The sequence below is a fragment of the Mus caroli genome, chromosome 11 (assembly GCF_900094665.2).
Source record: "Mus caroli chromosome 11, CAROLI_EIJ_v1.1, whole genome shotgun sequence".
NCBI lineage: Eukaryota > Metazoa > Chordata > Mammalia > Rodentia > Muridae > Mus > Mus caroli.
Window position 1 is genome coordinate 8,855,405 of NC_034580.1, and position 27,077 is coordinate 8,882,481.

Below are 27,077 nucleotides of genomic sequence, written 5' to 3' on the forward strand. Positions count from 1 at the left end.
CTCACTCTGTAGACCAGGCTGGCCTCGAACTCAGAAATCCGCCTGCCTCTGCCTCCCGAGTGCTGGGATTAAAGGCGTGCGCCACCACGCCCGGCTGTAACTTTTTTTTAATTGCATGAATCTCATTTATTTTGCTGAATAAAAATTTTTAATTAAAGCCAGGCATGGTGGCACATGCCTTTACTCCCAGCACTCAGGAGGCAGAGGCAGGTGGATTTCTGAGTTTGAGACCAGCCTGGTCTACAAAGTTAGTTCTATATAGTTAGTTCTGTATAGCCAGGGCTATACAGAGAAACCCTGTCTTGAAAAAAACCAAAAAAAAATTTTTTTTAAAACTAATTTAAAAATAATATCTTTGAAGATTTTATAAGTTAATTTTTAAAACTTGAATTGTGTTAACATGGCAGGTAGGTTCAGTATAGCTCCTGGAACCAGATCCTACCCAGATTCTGACTCAATTCCAGGTGTCAGGTAGACAGTTGTCTGTCTCTTGTTCTCATCCCAGACTAGGATACCCAGCATTCAATATTCTAGTAAGACCTCCAACAGACAGCATTGCCAGAGGTTACCACAATCACCCTAAGGTACCTTGACTGTCCTCAACATCGTATCAACTCCCTGGGGGAGTCCTCAGCATTTTGGAGTGTGTCAAGATAAGCAAATCTCCAGGAGGAAGCAGAATTGCTCCGTAGCATTTTGGACTGGAGGTGGGAAAAACGGAACAAACCCTATGTGTCATTTCACAAAGAGTCTAGTCAGTTCTTTATAAAGATGAAAACCAACAACGGCTAATCAAAGTCAAGGAGTGACACTGAGCTCTAGAACTCAGAGTTACTGGCTTTGGAGGAAGTGTGCTCTATTTCTTCCCACACAAAATATTGGGTCTTAGAGCTGGGATGTCACCTTTTCAGACATGAACTTAGGTGGACACTTTTAGATACTGAATCTTGAAGTGATAGAGAGCCCTTGATTAGAGATGAGAGTCACCAGCCTCCCATCACCAAATAGCGTTAGCTATTCTCCCCTTACTGATATGACCAATAAATATCCTCAGAGCAAAATATAATAAGAATCTCTGAGTTAACTAAAATTCTCAGGTCATTTAGGCACAAACTACCATGAGATCTGGATTCCCTCCTTTTCTAAACATACCCAAAACTTTCTAACCTTAATTTCACTGATTTATGCCAATTTTCCATGAAACCACAGAAAACCAAGGTCTATATAAATTTTGTCTGTTAGCTCCAGTCTCTAACACACAGTTCACTAAATGACTGAGCCTGAGATACATGTGGACATCTGCTTCCAGTCACTGCAGAAAGATAAAATAAGTTTCACCTACCACACCTAGTCTGCCTTTTTAAGAGTTTTCACAGGACAATGACCTAGGTAGGGAAGCAGAGAAACTGGCAAACATATTCTGAGGTTTAAGAAAGAGATTTAATGCCTTGATCTTCTGCCTTGTGAGTCTTCCTGCCCCCTCTTTCACAATGTTCCCTAAGTCTTAGGTGTAGGACCTGTTTTGTAAATTGTTTTCCATTGGAGCTGGGCTCTCCAGCTCTGCATTTTGGTTCCGGGTGCTTTTCTGTAATGGTTTCTGTCTGTTGCAAAGATAAGCTTCTTTGATGAGAGGTGAGGAATTCACTTCTCTGTGGGTTCAGGAACAAGTATTTAGAACACAGTGAGAACCTATGTGGGTTTAATAAAGTTGTAGCTGTAGGTTCTTCTCCAAGATTCCTGACCTCACTAGCCCTATGTAGTTGGCCAGGTTTCTAATACCATATTGGATTTCCCTCTTGCAGATCTGAAGTCTAATTAGAGAGCAATTGGTCACCACCGAGGTATGTGTGACACAAATGTACCCATGTAAGCATCCTGGAAATATCAGAAGCTATAACCATAAAGTCTCATTAACATGATCTAAAAATGAGGTGAACAAGGACAACAACAGAAATGTTAACATGGATGAGTGACAGCCAAAAAGGCCTCAACCCTACACAAAGAAGTACAGGCAACTAAGGAATACCGGGAATGGAAGAAATAGTCTTCTTCAGCAAAGAGCACACTGATTGTTATGCCACACCAAATGGTCAGCCCTGAGAACACATGTATAAGCAGCATTACACAAACTAAGCAAATAGGATTTTATCTTACCTATAATAATGACCACCATGTTCTATTGTTTTTTTCAAGTATTACCAGGCTTTAATATAAAATGAAAAGCATTCATACTAGAAAAAGATTAAAAGGCTGAAGTCCAAAGCTTCCTTGATTAAGACATGTGCATGGTCATTAAAAAAAAAAAAGCAGAAAAGGTGCTAATCAGCCTTTCTGCAACCATGACCAAGAAGTCACAGCAAGGCATGCTGGGGACATAGCAGAGCTATCCTCCCACGTACACACCAAGACCAGCACCTGCAGGAGCCTGAGTGCATTCTTTAACCCAGGGACATCAGCAGATATTTCCTCAGTAATCTGATCTGGCTTTATAGCCATGCCTAGCTCACATATCATAAGATCTTTGGGAAAATATACTCTGACTTGAAAAAAAAAACATTAATGTTTAATTTACACACTCTGCAACTTTGCCATAAAGGTTTAGACAGTGTTTGAGGAAATTGCTAAAATTTGAAATGGTAAGGCTGTCCTTGCAATAAAATGTTCCAGGACTGGTTGCTAGGCACAGGCAAGAGTAGGCATGGTAACTGCTCTAAGGTAGCAGCTAATTTCTGGTTTAGGAAAGAATTTCTGAAGAAAGGCCATTTCAACTGTAAGTCAAAAAATCTGGTCTCTGCCACAGTAGAGGGGTGTTTATATCCACGGCTGTGTAACAGCTGCTCTGCCTTCCACTTCTCAGATGACCCAGGGATTTAGTATAAATCAAATGTAGTTGGTGGCAAGGTTCACCTTCCACCCCCTCGTCTGGCCTCATGATAAGTTCCTGCCAGCTGCTCCAGCCATTTATTCCTGCAGCATTCACTGATTCTGTATAGAAACCATCTTTCTCTCCAACATCTTAGCAAATTTGCCAAACCAAAAGCAAGAGAAAAAGGAATAAACCGTTAATTCCTATGTTCAAGGCTTCCCAGGTATTTCTTTTTAAGTGCTGTCAAATCACTGCTTTAAGCTTTTCACTGGTCTCTAGATTCCTGGAGTACTTTTGTCTTTTGTTAAAGAGAGAAGCTGGCAAAGGCCAAAAAATATTCTGAGATTTAAAGGTGCTTTATAAGCAGGCTAATGGAAGCACTAATCAGCTTGGAGGCAGCATCTTCTCTCCTCCTTGGAATATGGATGCAGGGCGGACCTGATAGCCTTGGAGGGACAGAGGATAGGGATGGGCTGAGGGGCATTTTTGTTTCTCTGGCTCGAAAGGAAAATATTCTAGCTGACCCGCCAGTGTTCTCCAGCTCAGACCTACAGCTGCAGCTGGATGTTAAGATTCCTCAGAATAGACAAGCAGGAGCAAACAGAACATGGGTCAGAGCCCTCATTAGGAAGGCTCATTATTATATATGTTAAAATCCTTATAGTTTTGTGTTCATAATATTAATTTTACACACTCATAGATTTGACTCTAGATTCTGGTTGTCCTCTTCTGTGTGTCCTGGAATATAGAGGTTTTACCAAATATAGGCCATTTTTAAGAGACACCCAAAGGATAAATAGTCATATGAAAATTTGTCTTTCTTTTGAGGTTATATTACTGTGCTTTCTAACATATTATTGTTGAGTTTGTTTGCTTGCTAGTAATTAATTATTATTGTTAATTGATTTACCAGCATATATTTTTTGAATAAGCTAGAATGACACTGAAATCAGAAGGAATCTCTGAGACTAAAACATGTGTAAACATCATCTCATCCTACCTTTCCTGAATGATGACAACTCATTGCTGAGGTGCTGCCTGGAACTACATGGGGTTTTAAAAAAGGTTATTGAAATATGTCTTTGTTGTTGATGTTTTTAACAGCATGCTCAATTACTTAAAATCACATAGGCAAGTTTTTATCTTCCTACAAAGTGAATTAGCAAAGTAGCTGCTAAACTCAAAATATTTCTTCCAATCTTCCACTTAGTTGTCACCATGAAAGGGAAATGAGGGACAGCAGAGGCAGACATAGAAAGGAGATCTGGGCAACTTCAATTCACAGAAAGGTAATGGTGGTTCTACCAGCTGTACACCAAACATCTCTCCCTTTATTTTATCTCAGCATCTCTGCTAATAAGCCCAATGCTATTATCTCCCAGGCTCATTTCTAGTTATACAAAAGGTGTTTAAGAATACACCTGTGTTCTTAATTAAACTCTGTCCAAAAAATGGACACATATTTCCAGGCTTATTATCTCTAGAGAGACACCCAACAAGAGTCATCCTGAAACTGGATTGTCTGCTAAGAGGCTGCTGCCTCCATGTCTAACTACTGCAACATCTTAGGCACTGTAAGAGAGTCTGATCTCAGCTTCTGGATTTTGGAAACATACTTGTTATAGCAGCCTATCTTTCTCTATTATGGTGGCCTCTGTGTGAGGTTGTTTGAATGCCATGGATGTTAGCCTAGAAATGAAAACCTGAAGAAGGCCATGACATAGTTTTAAGATACTTCCCTAAATAGAAGTTTATTGAGATTAACCACTGGATCTGAGAAGATAAAAACAGACCAGTAACTGTGAACCACAATAGAATAGACCTTATGGTAGTTAGCAAGTGAGACCATGAAGCAAAGAGGCTCAAGAGCACAGAAAGAAGGTAACACAGTTGCCATTACAATGTTCAATGAAAGAGATGATATTTTAAAGGAAACACTAGACCTGGGGGAATGGTATTCAAAGGAAACAAAACCAACCAGTAAACCAAACCAACCAACCAAACAACAAACAAAAACAAAACAGTGTCCTGGTGATTCAACAAAAGCATTCGATTGTGGTTCTCCCTGCTTCTGCTTCTGCCGCATATATTCTCTGCAGGCCATGAGATAGATAGCCTCTTCCTCCTGAGAACCAGAATTCTCAACACTGCAGTGAAGCTGGGGTCATCAGTGACATCTGGGTCCAGCTCACTGGTACATGTGCCTGGTTATCCTGACATCAGTCCCCATGGGTGGAAAGGGTAGTTCCTGGAGACGAATGGGTACTTGCAGTTTTCCCTGAACACAAGGTAATAATTGAGTATATCGCTCTATCCTTTTAAGGAGGAAGCCTCATTCCAGATCTCTGCATTAAAACCTGCTATCCAACTGTGACAGAAGTCTCATAATTAGTAAATCCATTCTTTTCTGTGTGCATCATAGCTTTGCAGAAGCACTGTGATCTGCTTTAGGATACAAATACTAACAAATTGGACCAAAAATCAGTTCTCCTGTCCATACTTTGAATATATTTTACATGTAATTAGTGGTTCTACTCTAGTTTCCAGCTTCTGCACTATTTAATGCAATTGGGATTAATAACTGTAATATTCATAAGAAAAATAATGGTAAATGGTGCTCTTCAGCATTAAAAATCATTTATTTACATACTACCAAATAGCTCCAATGTTTAAAAGAAAAAGCCACCTGCAATTGGTTATTGAAGTCAGAAGATAATCAAAACAACAAAAAGCAGAGGTAGATTTTGGCATAGTCACACTCATGTAGATGGCTGGAAAGAGGAACTCAGTATCACTGTTTGGCAGTGTCAGTGATATACAATACATAGAAGATAAAGTTTTAATAATAGTGAGAAATGATTGTATACATAGTTTATGAGAGTTTGTGACTTTTTTTTCTGCATAGTCCAAACTCCCTTCCTCATCTCAAGTTAATAAATAAATACTCAGAAGAAGATATCTATGGAGTATTACATACTAAATAGAGTCAATACTTGATTTAATGGAACATAAGCAGACCAGCACCTTCCTACTATTATTTAAGTCATCTAGTTGAGTTGTTTAGATTTTACTTGAGGCATGTATTCTAGATCCATTTATAAAGATTTCTATGGAGGACAACCTACAACAATCAGGAAATTGCCAGCATTCAATACCTTTCCATCTGCACATGACAAGGCAGAGTCAAATAACTTTAAATAGAGAGTGAGACTGAAAGAAGCTTCATAATTTGTACACACACACACAACACACATACAAATACATGCATGGACACACACATACACACTTACAAATACACTCATATGTAAATACACAAACAAACACAAACACATATACATACATACAAAACACACAGGCACACATAGTGATACACACATGCACACAGATGCACACATATAAATACATATGCACACGCAGAGACACATATAAATACACACACAAAACACAAACACAAATATACACACACAGAACACACACATTCATACACACACACATATAAATACACACATACACACAGAAATATGCACACATATATAAACACACAAAAACTACATATATATACACATAGAAAGCATACATAGATACACACACTTAGACACACACCTATAATTCCATATGCAGTCATACACATATAAATACAACAAAGAGAAACACACATAAATACACATATACACACATATAAAACACACACACATACATACGTACACACAGACACACATATTAATATACACAGGCACACACACACACACACATATATATATACACATACAAAACACACAAATACACATATACATATATAAACACACATATATACACATACTAAAACACAAACACATACACAGACCACACAGACACACACATAAATACACACATGCATATAGAAACACACATACACACAAAAAGATATACAAACACACACATACAAATAAACACATATAAAATGTTTTTAGTCCATCTAAGACAGAAATCCCTTATGCTAAAAGAAAACAAATATTAAAGACAATAAAGTAACTAAGGAATTATGATTAAATGTATAGTTTTACTTAAAATCCTTAGGTAAAAGTTGGAATACATTAAAAATAACAATAAATAACTATGTTTTCAAGTGAGGAAGTCAAACAATTCCTTTCTTACCCTTTTGCTTTTTGTGATCTTTCTTCCATTCAAAAAAAAGAACCTCCCCAGAGTATATATGAAGTAGTTATTGTCCAAATTTACCAAATTATCTCAGCATGAATCTCAATGTCATCCTTGGTGAAATATCCTTTCTAAAAGCTCAACCCAGTTATCACCCCAAAAGGAGACACCTAGCTCCACGGGGGGCATGGCAGGAACTATCACATAGTTTTATGGGAAGCCGCCCTTCAAAGGAGCTTTGCTCTCTAATTACAGGTGCATGGCTTCATCCACAGCGGAAAGCACTCTTAGCAAAGCTACAAGCCGGTCATTCTGACTGTGACATAAAAAGAATTCTTTGATCTTTCTCACCACACAGTGGAGGTCAAGTATGGAGTTGTGATAGGTCATACATTCAGCCTATCTCTGGATGCGTGTTTCCAATAGTAGCCATTAACAACACCCTTCTCACACATATTTACGTCCCAGGTGCATGCTCACACATGTATCCATACATGTACAACATGGCCAAAGTTAAACATGTAAGGGAGGGCTTCCAAATCACAAAAGAATATGGTTGAAAAACTGGAAATTTTACTTCTCAGCCATGTGTCTCCATTCCCTTTAAAGTGTTCTACACTTGGGCTGGAAGTCCAGATGTCCCCTTAAGTGGGAACTCCCCTCAGGGAAGACTCAGAATGGGAATTTAAGAGAAGACTTGAGCTTATGTGTTCAGACCTTCCTCCTCTCCCCTGGGAGTAACCCACTCCTTATGAGGGGGTGGACCCCTAGCTTGGAGAATGGGCTTCTATCTCAGCACCATAGCCTCAAGCCCACAGCATCAGCACAGCTGCCAGCAGTGAGACTGAGTCAGAGGCCATGGAGAGGAAGGCTCAGGGAGGCATGTCTGTGTGGATGCTTACTGCGGGGTGGCTGGATGTTCGTCCTTATTTTTACACGGTTTATTATTTGCTTCAGGTGTTTCTCTGTCCCCTCTCCCTTATCTTTTACCCTATCAATATTAACTGTTCTTATACCATGAATCAAGCCCAGACATTAGAAAATAAATCATCACTTCAGAGAAGGTGACTTATTCTATTTCATGGTGACAACACTTAGACTTATTATATTTAACAGTGCTGTATATGCTTGAAAAGTGCTGATGGAAAATTTAAAAGCTTTAACCACAGAGACTATTTGTAATATTAATAGAGATGTTACTATGATTCAGCTTATATCACAGAGTCTATTTGTATAGGAACATCATATTGTATAGATAAAGTTATATATTTTCCATTTGTTGGTTAAATAAAGGAGTCTTCACTTGTTAAACTATACAAAAATACTGTGCACTGTTTATGGACACTGGTTAAAGAATACGTGTTTCAAAAGTGTCCTTTCCCTGGGTGGGCGAATGAATGCAGCTTCAGAGGAACCACGTGCTCAGGGAGAGGAGCACACCAGAGATGCTGGGCTTAGAGAGGCAACAGCATTTGTATGTCCTGTGACTCTCAGAGATTAACAAGAAATGATACAATATAAATGTGACGAAACATTGTCTGTGAGCTGTGGGAGATGGGTGGGTGGCTTTGTTCATCTTCAGCAGTATGAATTGGGGCTAGGAGCATTTCTAAAGTGCAGAAGAACCCTCAGGAGCCGGCACACAGGAATAGGATGCTGAAGATCTCTGAGTCTCCTCAGTCATGAATCCACAGCCTGTAAACAATGCTCATGGTAGGAGATAAGGTCAATTTGGGACTCACTTAAGATGAAAAAAAAAATCAATAAAACATGCATGATTCAACCTGGAAGTCACAACAAAAGCTGGCTATAGGGAAGAAAATGGAAGGTAAATGCAGCAGTAGGGAATTCTGGGAGCTTTGAAAGATGCTGTAGGAGTGGACATCCATGTCACAGGATACCTGATCCAAGGTCCCAAACACTAGAGATGAACTCACTCCAGCACTGCAGAAAACCTGGGGCTAGACACTGCCAGTGAACACACAACTGCCCTACTTGATCTGCCTTGGCTGCTTAGCCTCAGGAGAAAGTAGACAAAAGAGCTGGCAGGCATACAACCCAACATCAGACATCTTCAGGAAGAAATAACTCATTGTATTACGTCTGTGCACAGCACACTGGCCCAGCGCCTACTATTCTCAGGGTGCAAAATGAAAATAAATCCAGAGGATTAGAACAAGATAGTGAGCAGTTTGAGATAGCCTAGGTGCTGAGCAGAACCAGGATTCTACAATTATCTGAAAAGAAGCCATAGCATAGGAAGCCTGTCTCCACACAGATCTAGATCAAGGCGCAAACAAATGTGCCCCGGAAGTTTGCAGGAGCACCATAAGAAGAGAGCTGAAGGGGTCTGCAACTCTATAGGTGGAACAACAATATGAACTAACCAGTACCCCCAGAGCTCGTGTCTCTAGCTGCATATGTAGCAGAAGATGACCTAGTCAGCCATCACTGGGAAAAGAGGTCCCCTGGTATTGCAAACTTTATATGCCCCAGTACAGGGGAATGCCAGGGCCAACAAGCGGGAGTGGGTGGGTAGGGGAGCAGGGTGGGGGTAGGGTATAGGGAATTTTCAGGATAGCATTTGAAATGTACATAAAGAAAATATCTAATTAAAAAAAAAAAGAAGAGAGGTGAGGTTAGAGAAGTGGGGAGGTCCAAGGAAGAAGTACCGTGCCCAGGTAGCCAGACCTGCTAGCCTCTGAGCTAAGGGAGCTACAGATAGCATCTCTCTAGCTGTAGAGGAGCTGCATCAGGACCACAAACCCAAGGTTACAAGGTGGCTACACTGACTGTGCACAAGGTGGGGGAAATCAGCCCTGGCAAGGTGATGGCGAAGGGGCTGTGCCACAATGTCAGGTTTTGTGTTCTCCTTGCAGGAAGCAGATGTCCTAATGACGAGTTAGGGGTGGAAGAGTAGCCAAGGGAGGCAAAGAGCATCCTAGGTTTCTGTTTACGCATGGGTAATACAGAATTACCATTTCCTGGATAGAAATGACCATGGGTCATGTGATCTTCAAGTCATCCCTCCCAGTATCTAAAGCAACTTAAACCAATAAACATGCAATCAAGAGAGAGCCAAGCTTTATATTCATTTGTTAAAGAATAGGTTGAAGGGCCAGGAAAAACTAAGGATGGATGTGAGAAATAGCAGATCATTCTTTAAGGGAACAGAGAGGAAATTCGTGTTTAAAAGGGACCTTTTCTACCCCCAACATCCCTATAAATACTATGTTTTTAGTAGAAGTTAAAACTCTGTGCTTTCTTTTTTAACTCAGTGCTCACTATGGTGAATCACCATTTCAGGCTCTGTTAAGTATTACACGCTAAGCATCAGCCATTATTGAGTGTGGAGTAACATCTGAAAGCCCATGGCTTACTTCTTGGTAGGAGGTGGTAGCATCAAGGTGGAGCTTAGTGAACACAATTTAGATCACCAGGAGAATAGCTTTGATACGAGTATTCGAATCTCATCCTCTTCTTTATTGTATTCCTGGCCACCAAGACATGAGCAGTCTCTGAAACATTTTTCCTATGAGCAGCTACCTTATATAAGCCTAAAAGCAACAGGCTAATCAACTATGCATTGAAATCTTCAAAATGTGACCTAAGATGAACCTTTCCACTTTTTAAATGGAAGAGGAGGAGGGAAGGGGGACAAGGAGAGAGGGATGGAAGAGAGAAAGGGAGGGGCAGAGACAGAGAGAGCAACAGAGACAAAGGGTATTTATGGAGATGGAACACAAGGTCACATACATAAAAGGACAGGCTAACATACATCCAAGATTGTCTTACTTTTCTAGCTTTAACATGCATGTGCACATGTGTGGGTGTGCATGCAGAGACCACATGTGAATGGTAGAGCTCTATTGCTCTCCACTTTACTTTTAAGAGTCGCTGGGATTCTCCTGTCTCTGCCTCCCTCCCAGTGTTGGGATTACAGGCACACATTGCCAAACTTAAACATGAGTGGGTGCTGGCAAGTCTGAACCCAGTCATGCTTGTGTGGCAAACACTTTACCCCGCCCCCCTCCAAGCCATCTTTGTAATCTCCCTGTCTTAAGATATGTTACTTCAGTAGCACATGCTGATAAACACATCTCTAATTGGACAATTAGGAATCTAATGAACTCTGGCATTCCAGATGTTTTGGGTGCTGACATGATGCTTATGTTTCCCACTGTGAAGCCTTTCAGAGTTTGAACTTTTAAATTAAGGACTATCAGCTAGAAAACCAAACACAAATACTGCAGATATTTCTTCTGCCAAGTATTTTGGATAAGGGGAATTAATCTGAGCTCTCACTGCAAATACTTTGGGAGGAGAATTCGCTGAAGCTTTAAACATAAATGTCTCTGTAGTGGCTGCCACACTGGCCTGAGGAGGGGCATAGTATGATTATTTTATTTCTAATATAATTTTCCCGTTTGTTATTTCATGGGGGGAGGCACATAAGGAGGTCAGACAGAGAACAACTTGTGCAGTCACTTGTCTTCTCCATGTGGGTCCCAGGAATTGAACCCAGGTCCTCATACTTGGCAGTAAGTACCTTTGCATGCTGAGTCATCTCATCAGCCTAATGTGAACATTTTGATTACTACTTTTTGCAAGTACAGAGAAAAAATATTTGATAATTCCTCTCAAATGTGTATTGAGGTCTATATACCTCTAGTGTATAAGTGTTTCACAATTAAGTCATGGGAAAAGAAATGCAAAGCTGAACAGCTTCACAAGGGTATGGAATTTGTTTCTGGCAGGGGCAAGCCCTTCTGGGAATCAATGTAGTAACAGAGTCTTCTGAAAGCCATAACATTCCCAGATGCATTGATTCACTAATTCTTCTGCTAGCTCCATTAAAAAACAAAACAAACAAAAACCTTCCAAAGGAAACCAGTTTTGGAGACAATGGTGGACTGCGTGAGTCAACAGCAAGGAGTGACAGTTACATGAGCTTCATCAAGAAATGACCGAGAGCCTGCACTGTGTCCCCCTCCTCAGCATCACGTTCTTCCCCTAAAGACTTTGGGTGGTGGTGATTCTGAATCCACCCAACACAGGGAAAGACAGCCCTATGAGGTCAGAGTCCAGCTGCCAACAGACACTGCCCAGAGTCATTCATTCCCTGTCTGCACTGCAGATGGACCCCAGGGTCTGGTATGCTAGGCAAGGGCTTTCCACTGAGCTGGATGCCCGACTTCCTTTTATGGAAACACATCCAGCCTTCTCACTGCTATGAAAACAGGGCAAAAAAAAAATTTAAGCATATGATGTTAAATGAAGGGGGAAAGAAATGAAACCTGCCAATCTGTTTGTGTGTCAGTGACTCTACCACTAAGAAAGGCTCAAAGTGAAAAACCTTGGTGACTGGAAACATTTGATGGGATTCCCAGTCTGCTCATCCACATATTAGAGGCACAAATTGGACTCTGGGTAAAAAGACAAAGAGGGGAGGGAGATCAAGTTCAGAGCGATAGAGGGCATTATGGTCTTGGCAGAGTTAGAGTTGGGAAGTGGGCTGGATATGATAAAATTTACTGTATGACATTCTCAAAGAATAAATAAAAATATATTTTTAAAATTTCCATCTGCTATTCATTTTATAATTTTGAATAAATAATATAGAGATACAGTCTATACAAAATTGATTTCTAACAAAAGTTAGTTCTACTCTACAAGCACAGGGCTCAGCCTTCAGGGTATATTTTCTTATTAGCAATTTGTGAATGTTCCAGAAACTTCTTGCGCTTTTCCAGGCTAGGACACGCCTGACTCTTTGTACTTGTGGGAACACTGACACCATGTGGTGGAGTCAGCTCTACACACACACTTCTGGCAACCTCTGGGAGTTCATTGTCTTACCCAGAGACCAGTGGCAGCTGGGAAGGAAGACGGGCTGGAATGCATGGGAAATCTGACACAATTTCTTTAAGATGGTATTTCTAATAACTGTTTCTAAGTTGTCCTGGGTTCATGGGCTTCCTTGATATTTTCTGGAGTCATAAATGTCTGGCATCAACAAAATCAGGGCCTGAGGGTAGAGACTACAGCAAGTGTTGGATATAGAACCCACTGCCAAACACTGCAGGAGGCTCTGCCCACATAGGGGAGACAATGCCATGCTATCACAGTTTGTCCCATGAACTGAACAAAGCACATGAATAAACTGTCTCTAATTTCAATATTATTTATGTTTTGATCATTGATTCTTTGATACATCCATCAAAAAGCTTTTGGCTTCATGGTAGCAAGACTATAGTATCAATGAGGCTCTTAATGAATTTTAGATTGGTGCATTTATAGAAATTATTTTTAAGCAAATGATGGGGACTGTTAAAGGTAGATTATCTCATGGCTAACTCTAGACAAGGTCTGTTCCTTGCTCAGGGTTCCTTCACTAATGACAAGTTCTCTGAAGTACATTCCCCTGGGTGGGCATAGGAAGAGGATCTTCCTGGAACGTGTGGGATTTCAAGAAAAGCATTTGAAGTGATTAGAAAGGTACTAAGTATATTTTATGAGATACAAATGACAAAGGAAGCTAAATCTTGGGACAAAGTAAACTTGAGTTTACAGAAACTGAATTTGCCCGAGAAGAGGGTTACGCAGACCATCTACATTCATACTGCTTTTTGTTTGTTTCATAGACATAATAAACTACTTAAAGCTTTTTAAGAAAAAGCAATCAAAATTATCTGCAGCCTCTCTGATAAGGCTCCACTGTGTTCACCATTTCAGAAGGCTTCCTGTGAGTGGTGCTATCTGAGCCCTGCAAAGACTCAAAGCAGCCCAATGGGAGAGGAGTACCCAAAACTCACAAAGCCATTACCACACAGGTTGTAAAGCAATACACAGTCCTTCACAGGGCCTAGAAATATTAGGTATCAAGAGATGGATCATTTGCAGCTTATCACTGGATCTACATACTGACAGTCGACACAATCCACAGTATAACTAGGAGGGGGACAGCTGCCTTCAGTCCTTCAAAATAGAGAAATACAACATTATGAGGACTCCTTGACCCCAACTGCTGATGGTCTCCTGCCCTCTGGTCAGTTAAGGGTGTACTTGCCTGCAAGGGGACAACAGCAAAGTGACAAGAAATGGTAGCACAGTGTTCTTAAGAAATGCACAAATGGATTCAACAAGTTCAGCAGATTTGATCAATCATCCACCTCTGGAAGTAGGGTTTTTCTGTGTCTGTGATTGGAAGATTAAAAGAGATCATCCAACCAGGCAAGGTCAAGCTGGGCCATCTAGTCCTGGGCTTCCATTGTTTCCAAAATGAGTGGCTCACCTAGCAGATCAAAGCTTCATTTTCAGACTTTGTTTTACATTATTTGTTTTTACATTACATTATTACCCATGGATTTTTCTAATAGAAATCACATACCCCAGAGATTACTCCGTATTAATCATCCTTTTCTTCCCTCACAAGTCTGCAGTCCTCAGTCATACTGAATGGTTGCTGTTTAACCTCTCAGTCTCCCACCGAAGGGCCCCTGGGTGTTTAGCTCCTGCTATTACAAATAATGCTGCAAAAATGGTCTCCTGGATCATCACAAACTCTGGCAAAGGATATTTACAATTGATAGGTTTCTATTTGGAGGATTTCTGATGCAAAGAATAATAAGTCTACTTATAGTTTGGATAGATATCACCAAATCATCCAATTTAAATGCTATAGTATTTTACATTCTGCTTAGTAGCACATTTACAAGTCCCCAAAGATTAGCCAGAAGAGGTGATGGGTGAACTTCCAAAATTTTACTATCTAATATGTAATAAAAGAGAATTTCAGTGTAAGTATAAGTAGTATTTTTCATGACTAAGTTTCAACTATTGTCAATAATTCACATACTATGAAAATCAGTTTTCTCTCTGCCTTGTCTATTCACTGCCATCAACTTAGCAACTTAAAGATGCCTTCTCTATGGCCCTCTTCCATGGGATACTCAGAGTTTTAATGCTTCTATACTATTCTCACGTTCATATTTCCTCTTGCTGCCCCTCCTCTTTCCCTGGATTGCTTCCTTATGCCTTTATTCTTCATGCTGTCATTCAAGATTTGCCCCCCACAGTCAAATTTATTAATGTTCTCATTAGTACAACTTGAGTTTGAGCCACAGTTAGAAAATTGTTCACACATGGTTTTTGGTGGTCACATGCCAAGTTTCAATATGAACATGCAGATTGTGATCTTTGGATTTTTTTCTGGTGTATGCTGAGGAACATGCACAATGTTTATTCTTCTTCATGGTCATTCCCAACCCCACTTATTGATGGTCACTGCCCTTGCTGTTGAGTTGATGGTACAGTGTTCTGTATTGTCTGTACAATTGGCTCCATATTTTCCTACTGCATCGCTGCTACCTGCTAGAATTCTCAAAGCTTCAAAGTCTACTTGAATAGATCAGTAAGGCTTTTCATTCCCCAGGCTTTTCAGGTTTTCTTGGATCTTCTTGTGTGTTAATTTTTCAACTAAATTTTTAGGGGACCTTTGGGATAGCATTGGAAATATAATTGAGGAAAATACGTAATAAAAATATTAAAAATTTAAAAAAATAAATTTTTATTTATAATTAACTTTATAATTAACTTAACTGGTTCTAAAACAAACCTAACTGAAACAATGGTACTGAATAACCTATCCAAAAGTGTGCCCTCTGTTTTCATAAACAGATCTATGGGTCACATATACTTGCAGGATCCTACATTTTTTTTAAATGCTTTGAATATTTCCTATGAAGTTTTTGCCCAGGATCTCTCATCTATGACTCACCCACCTACTTATCTACTTACTATTCATCCGTCCATCCATCCATCCATCCATCCATCCATCCATCCATCCACCTGTCCATCTACTTATTCAGCCATCTAGCCATGCACATCATAACTATATTCTTTTTCCTATGTATATCAAAATAGCTCACACAAACTAGCAATGCCTACTACAAAACTAAGCTACCATTCATTAATATAGGAAGAGTTACTACCTGGTTATATAATAGCCTCAAATATGTGAGATGAAAGCCCTTGGATATATTAGGTTCCGTACTCAAATATAAGCAGTTTGCTTATTGAGTGTGTGAAATATTAGAAGACATTTTTCAACATCTCTGGGATAAAACAGGTTGATGAAAGACAAGCCTGAAAGAGTAATATATTCATGGCCATCACAGAACATCTTCTATTGATTTAAGTCTGTTTAATAACAAAACAAACACAATGCCTGGCTGATGAGATTAGTTCATGTAGGAACTTACTTAAGACTACAACAGAAGAGGTGTCCTTAAAAATCATTACATAATTCTATTCAGTCTGATGTGATTTGTATGGGAAAAGGCATGAGCAAGTGTGTGTCCCTGGGCTCAATGGAGCTTCTGGAATTGCATTAAATCTTCAAAATTGCAAACACTCTTACTTGACAAAAAGAGGTGGCTATAATGAAGGCGGAAGTCTGGTTTCCATAGTGCTTTAAAGTAAGGACATCGAGAGGAGGAAGCTCGTGAGGTCAGAGCATTAACTTGTGTTTTTAAGTGCACACAGCAGATGAGTATGTCTCAGCACAGCTATGCTTAGAGGCAAAAGTACATAATTACCAGGGACACATATTTATTTATTTCCTTGAACTTAAGTTGTAATTGGATTTTTGTAACTAAGGTAAGTTTGACTTTTTCTTAGGCTCGCTGAACCAATTCACTTAGATGTCAGGCATTTTCCTGTCTGAATGAGGTGACTTTCACCAACCCCAGACCTTGACAAAGAAGAAGCCTAAGTCTGTTCTCAGATAAAATTCTCCATTCTTGACCCCCCCAATAGACTTCTACTCCATGACAATACAAATCATTAAGAATTTGTTTGCCAAGCCTAGAAGAAAGTAAGATTATTAAAAAGACCTTGATTCTTACAAACAGATGGTTTAGAAATTAACCACTGGGAAAAGAACAATGAATGTGATGAGCATTTGACAAATGCTAACACAGCTTTTTCTCCCTTTATACCTCCCAGAAATCACCCATTCCAGTGTGGCTACAAGCTAATGGCTCCCAAGTTTTGACCATGAACAAATTTGGAAGATAATTTTTGACCATAGGTCACTGTGCTTTGGGGTATGTTGTGTGGAAAGACATTAAAGAAGTGAATGGTGGTGATGTGGCAAAATTGTTCCACCCTTATAGACAATTCATAGATCATGTTCCTCAGTTTATGTGAGTACATGTGGAAAGATGTACTGAAGTAATACTGAGACTTTTCTGGATCTGTGGAATGGGTGAAAGACAACTCATCTTTCATTTTTATTAAGAAATGTCTGCAAGAAAAATTTACTCCTCGGGTCTAATGATACCATAGCGAAAACTTTAATATCTTTATATTATCTTGAAATCATCATAAAAACTTAACCTAGCCAGATGATGGGGGTATACATCCATAATCCCAGCACTCAGGAGGCAGAAGCTAGAAGATCTCCGAGTTTGGGCCAGTCTGGTCTACAGAGTAGATTCCAGAAGAGCGCAGGCTACACAAAGAAACCCTATCTCAGGAAAACAAAACAACCTATGAAAATGGTTTCAAATTTAAAGCTATATAGTCACAGAAATAAAAAATGTAAATGAGTATTTCTAGGTCAGACTTTATTTCAAGGTGTTAAGAGATATTTTCAAGTATCAAAAACACACTGGATAGAACAAGATTTGATGTACAAACTAAGAGTGTAGCATCATTAATGACATGGAGAGTTTGCCCAGGTAATTTGTGTGTGCACGTGTGCATTAGGGCATGTGTGTAGAGGATAGTGAATGGGCTGAGCAGAAGTCAGAGGATCATTGTATGTCCTGCTCTGTCATTCATACCTTCTTCCTTTGAGACAGCGTCTCTCACTGAACTGGGAGCATGACATTTCAGCTAGACTGGTTGGCTCCTGAGCTTCAAGGATCTACTTATTTTTATCCTCCAACTCTGGGGTTATAGACACACAAAGCAGCCATTCCTATCTTTATGTGTAGATGCCAGGCACTGAGCCATCATCCCCTTATACCCTGTCTAGATAAATTTTAGAGGTAGATGTTAGGCTTTTACTAAAAGTATTCAAAATATAAGTACTCATATGGTGCAATGATTTATACTGTTTTGGGTATTTAACATTATAAGAAAACTTTCAAGATGCCAATTTTAAAATGTGGGAAAAATGGAGTTTTAAGAGATTCCTTTCTGGGTTCTGTGGACGAAGTCTAGTTACAGAGCTTAATAAATCTGAGTTGCCAGTGGCCGTAAGCTATCAGCTAAAATATTGAACACTGTCCAAATAAGTACATGAAACTATGTGCAGCTTCTAGAAACAAAGCAACAGAGTGGACTGAAGCTAATCTTCAGTTTCGTTATCTGCAATGAGAAGTTCTGGCTAGCAGAAGCACCCGCTGGGTTAAGTACTCACGTTCAAGTCCCCTCCAGATGCTGACTTCGCGGGGTCCTCATCACTATCTGCACCTGACAGCCCAAGATGCTCAGCCTAGAACACAAACATGCACCCCACCATCAACTCCAGGAGAAAATAAACTCCAACAAGAGCAGGTATCCTTACAGCTACGAAGGCAAAACCAAAACAAAACAAAATCCCCAAACAAACAAACAATAGCACAGCCAAGCTTGAAGGCAATGGAGGGAGCAGAGTCCATGCTTGTTCCTCTACCTTATGAACTAGAACACTGTTTTGAAACAGTTCCTAAACAAAGCACTCCCTCACTCCAAAATCAACCACTGAATCCACAACTCTTGGGAACAAAACTTCATTTTTCTTCTTTCCCCAAAGCATTTCTTTATTTTAAAAAATATCCAATTTAGAAATAGTAGTGGATATAAACTGGCAAATTTAGAATAGCAAATCAACTGATTAACTGGGTCTTAAAAAGATTTCAAGTTTTGATCTCTGTGTAGTTAGTGGATTGAGTGTACACAAAAAGCCATTTACCAAACAGCTGGTTCCATCTCTATCCACAAAAGGCGAACAACAATATACCATCAGCGGCATAATCAGGTAGGGAGAGCTAATTAGAAACCTCAATTCCCTAGCTTCTTAGTGAGAATCTAGGGACTTAACCAAAGAATTCATACTTTCAAGTAGATCCTAGGTTGACATTTAGGAATGGTTTTGAAACAACTAGTTTGAGTATGAGTAATGTCAAAAGTGATACAAAATTGAGATGCATTAAAAATTAAAATATTAAACATTTGTCCTTACTTGCCTCAGCCATAATTATGTCCCTTTAAGGCACACACTTTATTAACATTTTTATGGGTATACATATTTACTCACCTAAATACACCTATGCATATTCTTCCTTAAAGACAACATACTAGAATATAACTTCAGTTTGAATGCCTTCCTAAGGCCCCATTCTTGGATTTTATGCTGTACTGAGGTCAGAGCTTGCCTGTCTGTTATCATGCCACATGATTTTAAGAATCGTTTTAAAGTTACTTACTCAAAGTGCTCTTTATAGATGAAGAAATTGAAAGTCACACTTTACTAAGCACTGTGCAATGTGAATGGATGATTGACATCAAGGATTTAAAACAGGTGTTCATTCTAGCATTTACTATCACTATAACTGACTAAAATTACAAAGATGTGAGCTGCTTTACCATACTGACGTACAGTGATGATCTTCTCTCTCAGGTTTCTAGGGACACAAGGAAAGGATGCATTCAGCATGCAAAAATCTCTATAATTATAGCAAGGATAGAGGCAAAGAGCTAGGAAGTATATGCATAACACATTCAGCCCTGTCTACTGAACAACCCAGAAGAGACAGGGCTGAGTAAGTAAGTGGATGATGTCTACAGCGAAAATACATTTAAATAAAGCAGTAATAAATGAAAGATGAGGTACATAAAGCGTGATAAATGACCCTAGGAGTTCAAGGCAGAAAAGACAAGCTATTGCATAAGGAGAAATTCTTATAATGAACAGGGCAGACTGTGTATCACCAGTGACTCTTTCCCTGACAGGACCTGGGTTCCTGGTGTTTGCCCTTCCCATTGTCAAAAGGTAGAGGGTCTCCACACTTCCAGTAGATAGACAGGGCCTCCAGTGGAAGGATGGGGACACAAACCCACATTCAAATATTTTGACCCAGAATTGTTCCGGTCTAAAGAAATTCAGGACAAAAACGGAGCAGAGATTAAAGGAAAGGTCACCCAGTGACTGGCACAACTTGGGATCTATCCCATAGGAGACCACCAAACCCTTACACTATTACTGATGCTATGTTATGCTTGCAGACAGGAGTCTAGCATGGCTGTCCTCTGAGAGGCTTTACCAGCAGCTGACTGAGACAGATGCAGATACTTATACCCAACTATTGAACTGAGAGGTCAGGAACCCCTGTGGACGAGTTAGGGGACGGGTTGAAGAAGCTGAGGGGGACAGTAACCCTATAGAAAGACCAACAACAGTATCAACTAACACAGACCCCTGGGAGCTGCCAGAGACTAACCACCAACCAAAGAACATACATGGGCTATTCTGGGGCCTCTAGCACATATGTAGCATAGGACTGCCTTGTCTGGTCTAAGTGGGAGAGGATGTGCCTATATCTATAGAGACTCGATGCCCAGGGAAGGGGGATGTGAGAGAGATGAGGGGGATGGGTAGAGTTAGTGGGGAAGCACCTTGTCAGGGGCAAAAGGGGAGGGGGACGGGATGAAGAACTTTTGGAGGAGGGAGCAGGAAGGGGGCCAACATTTGGAATATAAATAAATAAAACAATTAAAATAAAAGAAGTTATAGTGTCTCTGAACCCCAAGCTTTCACAGTTGCCTTACTAGCTAAACCAAGTGTTTCCCTACCCCTATATGTTGCTTTATCTGCTGGGAACTGTGTCTCAGTGAGGGAGTTGCAGAATCAGCTAGATCTAAGGGGAGGGATGGGGAATTAGGGTTTTATTATGAGCTGGTAACCAAGGGGACGACAGAAAACACAGTCCCGGCAAGTTCATCTAAACAATACCAGGAACAAAAACACAATTAAGAGCCCTAAAGAATTCTGATTCTTTAATTTCATTTATACTTGACATGAAAGGAAGAGGCCAGGAAAGGAAGGGGAAGAACAGGAGGAGGAGGGGGGTGAGCTACTTAAGAATAAAAAGATCTCACTAATGAGACATACCCTGAGCACCAGTTTTCAAAGAACACAGACAAACAGGATAAAGAGCACAAAATATATAATTATATACTTCATCCTTCACAAAGCAGAATGAGAATACCATTACAAGTTTTCAGAAGGAAGGAAGAACAGGCTGTGAAATCTCTAAGGATGTGAGAGTTTTGTTGCTCAGTGTCTGGAAATTCATGCAGCAGTCTAGTAGAATGTGCTGGTTGCTGCCAGAGCTGGGCAGAGCTTGGTATAGTTCAAGGACACCAGGCAAAGCACCTTAGGTTTTAGCACCACCACCAGCAAGCACAGAGTAAATCACGATTTCCTTCTGAACTGCAGGTTCAGAAGGAAAGAGCCAAAATCTATGAAGCTGAGCTGAGAGACTTCCTCACCTCATAGATGGAGAGACTGTCCCATCTCAGAGAGTGGGATTGAGGTCAATTACTTATATTAGTCTTTTCTTTGTAAAAATGATGTATGTGTGATATGTGTATGTGTGTCTCACATACACATGTAGCTGGATTTCTACAAGGAGCTGGGGATACAAACTCGGGTTTTTATGCTTACAAAGCAAACCGTCTTACTCACTTAGTTGTTACTTTAGCGTCAACTTTGTATTTTTGACCCATACTTACTAGCAAGGAACAGATACTACATGTTAGTAAAATATACTTATTAAAAGGATATAATAGTGTTATTTTGTTCTTTGCCAGATAATTGGAAGGTATTTATGATTTTGAGGCTCTTTAAATTGAATAGAAAAACAAAGCTCTTCATTTTAACTCTTTGTAGTATGACTTTAAATTATTATATAATATCGCATTTTTATTATGAATATACAGACTTATTGAGCAAAGAATAACAAGACAAGAAACAATAATAGTGTTCTGTGATTTCAGTAGTGTTAAAAAGGTTAAAAAAAAAACCAAACACTTAAAAACTACAGAAAATGGGGCAGTTCCAGAACAGATACAAATGGTCTTTACTGCACTGCCTTCACACTTCATACTTGAAGCTGGAAAGCTGGATTCATTTGCATAGACAATGACCATGATCTTTAAAATTAATAATGCAAGATTCACTCGCTCACATCCCCAAGGGCTGTGTACTGAGTTCGGCAGCATTCTGTATGAATGTGAGCACTCAGCAAGATGTGGCTGAGAGTCCAGGGGCTTTCTGCTCTACCAGTGAGTAAACACGGTCACCTTAAATAGCTGCCTTCAGCCTCTAGGGAAGAATCAGTATCACCAAATACAATTATTTTTAAAAATTCCTAGACAGTGCAGTAGAAATAGTGTGAGAAACTCCTTTACACCCCATAGAGTCACTTGCATGTGACTTACCTTACTGTTGCTCCTTTTATTAACTTTGAAAAATCCCAGAAATTTTTTCTTCTCTTTATCTGTCTCATCATTGCCAAGTGACGATTTTCTAAACATTTCTGGAAGAAGAAGAAAAAAGCAGTACTGTTACTTTTCAGCATTTGAAACATGAGATTAAGTACTTCACTTGTTAAAACCTTAACTGAACCCTTTAATCTGTTAGTTCTAAGAAGAAAATCATCACGGTTTCCTTCAAAGCCTTCCGTGGCTACCTCAAAGCCCTGCAGTCCACAGGAAATCGCATGAAGTTCTTATACAGGTTTTTAACAACTAAGGCAGCATTGTCTCTGAGAGTGGCTTTGTCCTTGTGGAGGATGAAAAGAACCAAATCAATGGATGGTCAATAGCGATGCTTTTCAAGAGAAGCCTCGTGCAAACTGTGTCGTTCTATATTTGCCAATAGCTGCATTAAAGATGGAGATGTTAACTTTATAATTAGCTAGTCAAAAATAAGTAGAATGTTATTGCTTTACCATGGTCAATGAGAATGTGACTGATGGTTTGCACTGGCGTTGGTTCTGAGTCTGCAAAGGCAGAGTTAACCCGAGGCTGGCAGTGTTTCTCCATTTGGAGTACTTGAACATTTGTGACTACTTCAAGTTCTAAATGCAACAGATGCCTATTGCTGCCCAATCAAACAGCATTGCTCCAAGGGTTGTGACATCTATGCAAAAGCAGTCTGTATTAGGAGGTATAAGTAAGGTAAAAATGCTAATTAAATCATGAAGTCCCTGTTCTTTCCCAGAACATGGAGGAACAGTGAAAGAGACTTGGTTACTGTCTGAACCAGATCTCCAGGAATTCTGGTCATCATTTTTTCTTTCTTTTATATTTAATTAAAAATTTATTTGTCTTATGTGTATGAGTGCTTCCCTATAGTACATGAGTATGTACTATGTGCATGCCTGGTGTCCACAGAGGTCCAGAGGGAACGGCAAATCCCCTACAGCTAGAGTTATGATGTTTAGGGGCAGCGTATGTTCTGGGAACCAAACCCAGGTCCTCTGAAAGCGCAATACTCTTAGCCACCTAGTTGTCTTCACTCCAGTCCCAGAACATTTCCCTTTCAAGATTATATTCTCTTATTTGCCTATTCACCCTACTCTTCTCTTCCAACTCATAAAGATATGACAGAGCTAAGAAAAACCAAAACAAAAACAAGGCAGGTATTTGTAAAGGGTAGAAAGGTCAATTTTCCCAGATCAAAATGCAGGACAGCCAGACCTCTAGACCACTGGTGGAAATATTTCCTTGTGGAATTTGACAAACTGCCATGAGTATATTAACCCAATTCCAGCAAACACCCATTAATGTTTTGGTCTAATGATGTGTGGTTTCAGATCTAAGTTAAAGAAGAACATAAAAGACAATACATTTAAAAGTATGTATGAATGCACTCTACTGAACAAAGCCAAAGTGGAGCCCAGTAGTTCTTAAAGGATCCTGCAGGAAGCAAATCTTTTGTCCTGTTTGGGCAGGCCAGGGCACTTAATGACATGCAAGAGGCTTAGCTAAGGAGATTAGTGGGCTCTGAGTCACACAGCAACCAAACCAAAGGACTTACTTATATGATGCAGCTGTACAGATACACATGCACACACGTAATTATAAGTTAATCACATCAAGCCCCTTACTTAGTGTAGAACTAGGAAGAAAAAATAAATTGATACCACAAATAATATCATATCCAAACAATGGTATGCATTAACATGTCTATTTCTAGCGTATATTAGTTTTCCAATTGAATGGTATATGACAAGGATATATTAAAATTGATAACACTGTAGAAACCCATAGATAAACAAGAAAGAAAATACGTTGCTAGGACAGAGGTGATATTACAGTACCTAGGAAAATGAGAGATTGAAAGCAAACTGAATCTTTTATTTCTCTTCCTGAATAGAAGTGGCGGTCACAGGACTGAGGCCACCTCATAAAGAAGAGTTAGGATGACCCTGGCTCCAGAACCATACTGTTTGGAAAGGTGACTTCTCCTGCTCAACTAACAACTGTATGGTGCAGTAGGGCCTCAGATTTCCCAAACCAGCCTAGGCCTCAAGTTGATAATATATTTTTAAAGGCTTTGCCTATGAACTGAAAAGAGCTATATAAGAGGTTCCTGATACTAGGTAAACACTGTAGTAAGGTGAGAACAAAGCAAGAAAGATCTCTCATTGGTATCAGGCTAAGCCTTCATAGACAGCTAGGCTGTCCTACCAGGGCAGTAAGCTATGGACACATAGATTTCCCCAGAGAGCATGTGCTTTAAGAGGAATGATCACGCGTGGTAGCACGACACTTATTTTCAAGGCTCACATTTAATCTTCGGGACAGCACTTCCAATTTGGATGCATTAAAGTGATGGGGATGATAATGAAGGTAAGTTGGGTGGCACAGAAATGGAGAAGGTAGAAGTCCAACGCAGCTGTTGGTCTAGATGGGAAAAGTGGAACCTGGGCAGTTCCATGGTCACTAAACAAGTCCCTGGTAGAGAACAGGTGGGACTTCCCTTCCCACGTGGTCCAAGTGGCCATTATCATCATAGCTTATCTATCTGTAAGGTGTACTATCACTAGACTCTAGACATGAATAAAGGAAGTAGTAGTAAAGTTCACTTCTCCCCAGCCCCATCTGCCCAAATCCCCAAGCAGAATCTCCCAGGATGGCTACAGTGGTTATGTATGTGTGTGTCCTGTTCAAGACAATGGTGTTCCTTAAGGGACATGGTGAGAAATTCTGTTGATGAGGCAGGTTGGCTATGGGTTGGTAAATAGGTCCACTCAGCTCCGGCACTCAGGCAATCCATAGCAGACTGCGATCCATGCAAATGCTGCAGTTTCTTTCATTAATTTTATTTAAAAAAATCAAATCTGCTATCACATACTTTAGAAAAATGACAAACTTTCTGTCAAATATAAAACTTCATAGGAATATTAGCCTTTTAGTATATATATATATATATATATATATATATATATATTTATGCATGCCTACATGGGTATGTGAAAAGTCTAAAGGACTCATTAAACTCACAATTCACCTGTGCATATATTTGTACATATATGCTTATGCAAATTTGTAAAAATACGTGCAGATAAATATATGTAGCTACCTCTTCATGAATATGTGTATGCACATGTATATACAGATATTTGCTCAATGAGGGTGCCAAATTTGAACTAACCCTTTGCATACCTATATTTCTATGATAGATAGGGGTCAGTTTCAATCCCAAGTTGGTGGACACTCTATAACATCTAGGATAGATCTAGGCAGGAAGCACAAATGTAAGAATAAAAAACAAGTCAAGGCAATGGGAACTGATGTTATTTCTGTACACATCACTTTCACCTGAAATTCTGAGCTATAGCATTTCTGTCAACAGTCTCAGCCATTTCTATGGATTAAAGTTGCATAGCAAATTCTCACGCAAGGTGTTCTTGTCTTTAAAAAAAAAAAACAGGGAAATAAAAACTTAAATCATAACCTCAAATCAACCCAGCAAGCCCTCTCCCCTCCCCAGAGTGCCTCTAGCCAAACTCTTCTTTGAGGTCTGACAGACATATCACTTCCGTGCACCCTCCCATCTGGAGTCATGCAGAGTGCAGCCTGTGAGCTCACAGTACCTTGACAGCTCAGGGAAGGCTCAGACTGCGTTTTGGTCAGAAGAACTGGAAAAGGCAGGCAATGAGAAAATGAGAACAACTTGGAGGTCTACAGCAGCCCAAACCAAAGATCTAACTAACTACTCCCTCAGCCTCAAGTGTGGGGTTACACCACCTACAAAAGAGACAAGGGCATATGCAGAGCTGGCCTGTACCTCCAGGCCTGGCCTCTTAGTCCCAGCAACAAGCTGCTATGCCTGCTGTGAGCACAGGGGGCAGCAGAGCCTTGGAATTCTTCAAGCTGTGTCTTCAGTGTTCAAACAGTGGAGGCATTTGGCCAGCAGCACAGTAACCTCTAGCTGCCATCTCCCCTTTCTCCATCAACTGCAGAGATGAGGAAAAGGCTAAGTCCTGCCCCCTAGCCTCTTGCAAGGGCACCCCACACGCACCCTAGGAGTTCTGCTGATCAGCTTCAGAAGAGAAAAGGGTTCCCAAGGACACCCTCTGGAAGATTCTCCTCTCTTAGATGTTTGGTAATCAGCAGCATAAGGTAGAGACATGGAGCAGGATGGTTGGTAACCAAGGTCACCAAAAGAGGCATGTTACTGGTAAAAGACATACAGTTGGCCGTGGGGCCTGCCTACCACAGCGCAGGGAAATAGACTGTCATGGCAGTGAGTAGTATACTCAGGGTCTTTGGAGTAGCTAGTTTCAGTAAAGAGCAGAAATGCTAATTGGCTGCACTTTGTGCCAGTAAGAGCTATGCTGAGTTGTAGCCCTGCTGAAGGCTTCAGTTTCCATGTCTCTGATAACTGGGAGCAGTGGGGCTTCTCCTTAACAGAGGGGCAGCTTGTATGGCTTCTCCAGGAAGCATTTGAACTTCTGTTGTTCTGTTGTCCGAGCGTGGTATGTAACAGAAGCCTCAGTGTGCAAGC

General features: G+C 40.1%; 1 protein-coding gene across 6 annotated transcripts in view; it reads right to left on the reverse strand.

Annotated features, from left to right (window-relative positions):
* Cobl (cordon-bleu WH2 repeat protein) overlaps window positions 1–27,077 on the reverse strand; it is a 230,454-nt gene that overhangs the window by 114,086 nt on the left and 89,291 nt on the right. For 2 of the 6 annotated variants that reach the window (XM_021176724.2, XM_029483413.1), the window contains exons 5-6: window positions 22,499–22,596; window positions 18,435–18,509 (exon numbers count right to left, since the gene is read on the reverse strand). In XM_021176724.2, coding sequence (XP_021032383.1) covers window positions 18,435–18,509; window positions 22,499–22,596 — 173 coding nt within the window. Of the gene's footprint in view, window positions 1–18,434; window positions 18,510–22,498; window positions 22,597–26,163; window positions 26,209–27,077 lie in introns of all 6 variants that reach the window. The other 4 variants (XM_029483416.1, XM_029483415.1, XM_029483412.1 and 1 more) reach the window with 3 other exon arrangements.